This window comes from Gopherus flavomarginatus, chromosome 2, assembly GCF_025201925.1.
Source record: "Gopherus flavomarginatus isolate rGopFla2 chromosome 2, rGopFla2.mat.asm, whole genome shotgun sequence".
Lineage (NCBI taxonomy): Eukaryota > Metazoa > Chordata > Testudines > Testudinidae > Gopherus > Gopherus flavomarginatus.
This window is the reverse complement of record NC_066618.1, coordinates 176,775,131-176,782,404: the sequence shown is the minus strand read 5'-3', so window position 1 is coordinate 176,782,404 and position 7,274 is coordinate 176,775,131. Positions and strand designations below refer to the sequence as shown.

The 7,274-nt window shown below is 47.8% G+C and overlaps 1 protein-coding gene across 1 annotated transcript; it reads left to right on the top strand.

Moving 5' to 3' along the window:
- The first annotated feature begins 408 nt into the window (after positions 1-408).
- Positions 409-1,878, top strand: FOXQ1 (forkhead box Q1). Its single transcript, XM_050939760.1, has one exon. It carries the CDS (start codon positions 880-882, stop codon positions 1,876-1,878), a length of 999 nt encoding a protein of 332 aa, XP_050795717.1. The 5' UTR covers positions 409-879.
- Positions 1,879-7,274: the final 5,396 nt, after the last annotated feature.

The window sequence follows — 7,274 nt, the reverse complement described above, 5'->3', positions numbered from 1 at the left end:
TCAGATCCTGGTTTTAGCTCCGCCTCTCCTCGGCTGCCTAAGTATTATAATAGGCTGTCTGAAAGTGGTGCAGAGAGACAGAGAGAGAGAGAGAGATAATGACTGGACAATAATACTAATAACAATAATAACTTGGCTGCTCCCACTGCTATAGCAAGAACTCAGCTCAGAATCTCAAGACTGAAGAAACCAGGTCCCTTGACACAGGAGCACCAGCAACTACAGACAGAGAGAGGAGCAACTGCGACATCATTAGAGATAATGTATTCCATTTTTATTGCACTGATGAGCTGTGCACAGTAACATGAGGAACCTCTCCCGAAGAAGGGCCAAGATCAAACTTTGAGAGGATCTGACTTTGCAGAACTACCCATCCCATTCCGACTGACTTGGGGTTAGTTGGTTTTCCCACCTGGAGCAACCAAAGTGAAAGCCGTGAGGAAGGACACGGTGCATCTCCCTGAGAGAGAGAGAAATCTCAGAGGGGTGGAAGAAAGAGAGAGACCTCCCTGCCCCTAAGTAACCTACTCTCCAGGCGACTGGGGGCGGGGTACCCTGTTCTCCAGGGACCTGTCCAAGTGGGAAGAGCCCTCCCCACTTCCAAGCAACCCCCCCGGGCCCCAGTTCTTTGCTCCTTGCTAGGGCTGAAGGGGGAACAACCCCCAGCCTGCGCTGCTCGCCAAGAAGGAAACCGTTGGCGCTGTCCAGGGGGGAAACAAGAGCCCCCCCCACACACTGTTCCCAACGGGAAAGGCGCCCCCCCAAATCAGCCAGCCACCGCCCCAGCCCAGCTCCTAGGGCTGCCCTAGAGCCGCCCGCAGCCCCAGCCTGGCGGCGGGGGGAGAAGAGGCCGGGGCAGGGTGAGGCGGCAGCCGCGCCATGAAGCTGGAGGTCTTCGCCCCGCGCTACGAGGACAAGCTGGGCGGCAGCGACCAGGAAGGCAGCGGGGCCCCGTCCCCCGCGCCGGGCGACAGCGAGCTGGGCTCGGACGGGGACTGCGCCGCCAACAGCCCGGGCAGCGAGGGGCCGGCGGGCGCGGAGGGCGGCAAGGGGAAGCCGTACACGCGGCGGCCCAAGCCGCCCTACTCCTACATCGCGCTCATCGCCATGGCCATCCGGGACTCGGCCGGCGGCCGCCTCACGCTGGCCGAGATCAACGACTACCTGATGGGCCGCTTCCCCTTCTTCCGCGGCGCCTACACCGGCTGGCGCAACTCGGTGCGGCACAACCTGTCGCTCAACGACTGCTTCGTCAAGGTGCTGCGCGACCCGGCCCGGCCCTGGGGCAAGGACAACTACTGGATGCTCAACCCCAGCAGCGAGTACACCTTCGCCGACGGGGTCTTCCGCCGCCGCCGCAAGCGCCTCAGCCGCGCCCCGCCGCCGCCGCCGCCTCCCGCGCGCCCGGCACCCGCCGCCCCCTGCTGCTGCTCCTCAGCCCCGTGCAGCTGCGCCGCGGGCCCCGCCGAGGAAGGGCGAGCGGGCGCCGCCGCCGCGGCCAGGCCGGGCTCCAAGTTCTCCAGCTCCTTCGCCATCGAGAGCATCCTCAGCCGGCCCTGCCAGCGCGCCCCCGCCCCCGCCCCGGGCCGGGCGCTCTGGCCCGCGCCGCCCGCCCCCTACCCGCTGGGCTCCCTCTTCGGCGGCGGCCTCCTGCCGCTCTACGCCTACGGGCCCCAGGCGCTGGAGCGCAGGAGGGAGGCGCTGACGGCCGGCAGCGCCCCTCTCCCGCCGGAGCCTCCCCAGCTCTTCCCCTCCCCTGCCGAGGCGCTGCTCGGCTCCCCGCTCTATTGCCCCCTCCGGCTGCCCGGCCCGCTGCACACAGCCACGGGGCGCGCGGCCTCTTACCCGCCCTGCCCCCTCCAGAGCCTCCTGCCCTAATAGAGCCCCCCTCCTCCCCCAGGAGGGGGCAAAGCGGGGGAGGTGGGGAGCACGTGGAGCGGGGGGCTTGGGAGGAGGACGAGGCTGTGGCTTCTGCGCGTTCTATCCCGAGACAAGTGACTGTGCCTTGGGGGGCGGGGAAGCGGGGTTTTAACCAAACCAAACCGAAGTGGGGCGCTTTGTATTTGGACTTCGCAAGGGGCCAAAGTGCTTCTTAGTCATTGGGGAAAGTACGTGGCTTAAGGCAGGTGCCTGATCTGCTCTCGGGCTGGTTTCTCTCTGCGCAAAGCCATGGGTCATTTTCCAGGGAACCAGTTCCGTCAGGCTGAGTCCCACTACGGGTTTGGGATGCGTTGTGCACCCAAAGGGGAGGGCTGGGCGAGTGAAAAGGTGCCAGAGGTTGCTGGGTCACTTCTCTGCTCCAAACCAATGCATCACTGTGCCAAAATAAACCCCCTATACAGCACCTAGCATTTCACGAGGGGGGACTTATTTATACGTTTTAAACTAAAACAAATGTTTTAACACGACAGGTCGCAGCTTTTTAAAAAATATATATATCGTTATGTTGGGTTCAATGAAATGTCAGCCGTGGTCTCTTTCTGTGCTCCGTCTGTTTTCTGAGTTGTGTTTTCGGAGATAAGACCACGGGCAAGCAAGGAGCGATTTTTTTTTCTCTGTATATTTGTGCGTGACTATTTTATGGGCGAAAAAAAAAAACAAAATCTCAGGCGCCATGGTTATTTTCCAATAAAAGTTGCAAAAGAACTCCCCCAGGAACAGCGTGATGTCTCTGTGTAAGACAGGTGGGCGGGGAGGGGATGGATACCGACTTCATGGAAAGCCTGTAAACATGCTAGAGAAAAGTTGTGTGGACAGAAAGAAAGTGAGCAGGTTGCAGAGGTAGGTAAGCCCTCACCTTGAAGGAGAGCACTTGGCTCAACTGCATTTTTGGGAGAGACTTTGGTTGTTGTCAGCCCCCTTCCCTGGTGCCCATTAGCGTTTAGATGTGTGATGTACAGAAATGTATTAGCATTCCTGTTGACTGAGACTTGGGTCAGGCGGATTTCTCTTCCTTTTGAAAGAAGTATGCTTCCCAGCCCAGAGAAAACAGCTAGCTACAGAGTTGAAATAACTCTTTAATTCCTCGTGTCAAACAGTGTTCCCGAGTGCTGATGTTCATTCCTTCAGAAGGACTGAGCCTTGAAAGATAATCTTTTGGAAATAAGGGCCAGCTAAACATTTGCTTCGTTAAAAAGAGTTCTGCGCGGTACCTTTTTCAGAGGACAGAGATGAAACTTAATCCTATTGTCTCATCTCCTTACACAAACGAAAGCTGTTTCAGGAAGGTTGTTAGTTCAACTTGATTGTAACTGCTTCTGGTAGAAGCAAAGTTTCCCCTCCTTACATTTTCCTCCTGATGTGTTTTCGGTTACTGATAAAATCACGCGCGCGCGCACACACTCCCTTTAAATACAAGGCTTGTCAGGAAAGCCCTAAGAAAAGAAAAGCAAGAGGTGCAATTTTTTTTAAATTAATTATGATTTTAACAGCATTGCGAAACTCAGTTTAAAAGTTCTAATCTGAATGCATTAACAACTGGAAAGTGGTATTCCACTCCCGCCACATCCGTTTTCAACTTCTCGTATTTACGGAAGGTGAATAAACTGAAATCGGGAGTGTATTTTATTTATATTTTGACTCTGGATTTTCTTATCTCCCTCACTCCATTTACCATTCGTTACATTTTTCTTCAGAGCAATTTGCAGAATAGTTTAAAAATGCGTGCAGAAAAGGAAGCCTTCTGTTAGTTGCCTTAAACAATCTCAAACCGAAAACGCTTACTTATTTCAATAAAGTCCATGCAGATTTCATGCGTTTTAGCTCAAACCGTAACATCCATAAGAGCATCGCGAGAGATCATCAGTGTCTAATGTATAGAGTAATCAACCATTAAAGGAATTGGTTTCCATAAAATTGTTTGCATTTAAATACCATTTTATCCTCAAAGCCCTATACAATTACTAACTGCCTTTCCATAATCTACCTTTTGCTAGAGCTTGTGTTTTTTGTTTCCCTTTAAAAAAATAAATAAATCGAGAATTTAGTTGTCTCTAGACCAGGGCTAACATCTTGCTTTGCCTACCCTTAGGGATGATTTTAGGGTATACTAGTTGTACTTTGATATGACTATGGTTCAATTTAAACAAAAATATTAAAGTATTTTTAAAATCAAACCAGATGGAACACTTTTTAAAATCCTGTTTTGTAAAAAGATCACAATTTTTAAAGAAAGAATGAAATATAAAAGGATATCATTTTAAAGACTTACAAAAGCGCTTTCAAATATTTCAATCCTTTAGATGAATACCAACTTTTCAGATTTGCCTCTGTGCATTTCAGAATTGTGAATAATGGTTATTATATTTGGTAATTGTAGCCTCACCAGTCCTGGCAGATTTAGTTTACTTTTCCCCATCAAATTCTCACCTGTTCAGATTTTTTTCCAGGAATACTAGGGTTCTGCCAGGGCCCCAGGTAATTTTAGCTGAAAATCCAGGTGGTAATTTGCAAGCGCCAAATTAGAATGCATGAACAGCATGGGAGACTCAAAAGAGATTCCCACAAGATATTTTAAACCTAGTACAATATGGGATTAACATTCTGATATTTACTAATTTAAGAAGTCTCTGGGCCGGATCCTGCTTCCTAATAACAGTGGAAGTTTTGCTTAGTAAGGATTGCAGGATCGGGCCCTTTTCAGAGCAATGTGTCTCCCCATATTTACATTCTTTCATCTTTCTGCTTCAGAAATGGAAAAAGCCACTTAGAATTTTAGTTAGTTTCAGTTAAGTGGAAATATTTTTCCCCACAATAAACACTTCTTAAAGGTTGTGTGTGTGGCTTAAGTAACTGATTAGGTTGATTGCTTATTAGTTACTAGAGGAAAGTGATTTTATAAGAGGATTTAGTGGACCCAAGCAAAATGGACCTGAGATGTAGTGAGCCAAATCCTGCTCCATTTATTAACTGAAGGAATCACATTAAACTCAATGGGACTAACAAGACTACTACTAATGTGACTAGAGTTTGACAAGGACACTCCAATACCCAAAACAGAAGCAGTCTTGTGTCCTCAAGGAGGAGCCTGTAGGTCTTTAAGGACCCCTTTCCATTTCGATCCTGTATGCTAGAATCTCATCCAGGTAGTGTAGCTACTCCTCAATCGAGATGCAGCCTTTCCTGCCTGTAGTGCACTACTGACAAACCCTGGCAGACACAGCACTGGAACCAGAGCTGAGAAGGGAAATCTATGGTCTACAACTGTAAATCAAGCCTGTCAGCTGTGAAAGATGACTACTGAAACACAGCACCTGTCCAAACACTTTCCAGAAGCAGGTAATCAGAGAACCGACACTTTACATTTTTGTGTGGAACAAGCAAATTAACATTTTCTGAGCCCTTCCCAAAACAGCAAGCTTTTTTAGGTCTGCACTCTATGTCATTCTGAGCTCCTAATAAATCAGGATGACAGAACTGAGACAAATGCATTTTGCTTTTGATATTTGAAACACCAACAGTGAGCCAAAACTCCCCCCTCCCCCTTTCTGTTTTTAGCCCTATAGGTAAGAGTTCACATTGTCCAAGTTATCTGAGTGGCTCTGTTGAGTGTGGGTGGAGTTCAGGGCTCCTAGAGATCAGTTGCCCTCCATGCTCAGAGGAAGCTCCCAATGACTTCAGCGGCAATGAGAATTTTGCCTGAGCATGGAGTGCACACACACACCTTCCCCTTGGCACACAATGACCTGCAAGAATCTTGAGTGCCTTCTCAGGTCTTTAGGATTAAACTACAGCTTTCTAGTTCCATTGATCAATACAGTTGCACATCCTGCTTCACAGATTATTCTTTTTTGTGAGTTATGACTCCTTGGGTTAAGGTGAAATCTATTTCAGGTATTTGTTCATGTCTCAACCAGGAGGAGGAAACATATGCCTCAGAAGTGTCCATGGATGTCAGCAGCATATTGGTTTCTAGAACCTGAACAATACAGAGAAACCTGAGCCCTAGCAGGGTACAATACAACTAAACTAAATACTCCTATTTTAAGTGGAGGCAAATCATTTTGTTCATAACCTTTGTAGATAGATCTCACCAAGATAGTTTGACTGTCTTATTTTCATCTAGTTATTTGATCCCATTTTATACAAGACATTTGTTGATGGAATAATAAATTAAGATGGTGAAAAATTTTCTTCATAGCACTGTATGCTGAGTTAAATAATCTTTTTACATTTAGGACCTGAGTCCACACCCAGGACTCACTTAAGTATCCCAGTTGAAAGTCCCCACTGAAGTTAGTTACCCTATTCAAGGGCGAGACTGAGCTCAGTGCAGAGATTTTAACAAGATTCAATTCAGCACGTGTCAGCTAACCCCTTAAGCTAAAATCCAATCTTCCAGTCAGCAGCAATAGCTGGATTTCACATAAATATACTGGAGAGGCGTAGAAGAGGATGTAATCCTCCACCAGGCAGCTGAGCCATTCCAAGAATGCTACTTCAGCTCACCTTATATGGTGTCCTGACAGAGATTCCCTCTTTTTCGCCCTCTGCCCTGTCATTCCTACTACTTCTTCCCCAGTTCCTGGCATGAAAAAGAGGTAGTTTGGACCAACGCACTACACCACACCAGGAATCTTCATTCCTTATGCCAGGGCTTCCCAAATTTTTTTGGCCATGGAACACTTTGTAGCCCATTACGGAACACTTATAATATTATTTTGTAGTCATTTGGTTTGCAAGTAAAAATTGCATTATTTATGCTCCAATATATTTTATTTTATAAAACAAAGCAAAAATACAAATTTAAAATAACTTGAACTAACAATTTCTAACTAGAAAGCTTGTGTAAAGTAGTACAAAAATCAAGTGCAAGAGTCTTTCACGGAACACATATTCACATCGTGCAGAACACCAGTGTTCCATGGAACACAGTTTGGGAAATGCTGCCTTATGCAACCCTCAATCACCCCATCTCTGTCCCCAGAAAAAAGGAGCTTCACCAGTTCTTCCTCCAAGGAACCCCAAGTGCAGCTGGACTCAGTCCTTAATGGGAAGCCTAAGTGGCCTCACAGCTTTGTGTAGGGCCTCTGCACCAGAAGTTTCACCCCAGTAAGAAGAGAGACGAATCATGCACAATTGAACTCAATGGGAGTAACAAAACAGGATATATTTTAAGAGTCAAGTTTGTTCATTGGAGCAAAGGTGTATAGCATTGTTGAGTTTGCTGTTAAAGCCACCTAAAGCCCTATCCAGCTCACACAGCGACCATAAAAATCATAGTAAAAAGATAAACCTTCATGCCAATTCCATGAGGTAGTCACAGCTTTTAGTTT

What these genes read in the sequence shown, in the direction of transcription:
- FOXQ1 (XM_050939760.1), top strand. Translation starts at nt 880, where the DNA reads ATGAAGCTGGAGGTCTTCGCCCCGCGCTACGAGGACAAGCTGGGCGGC.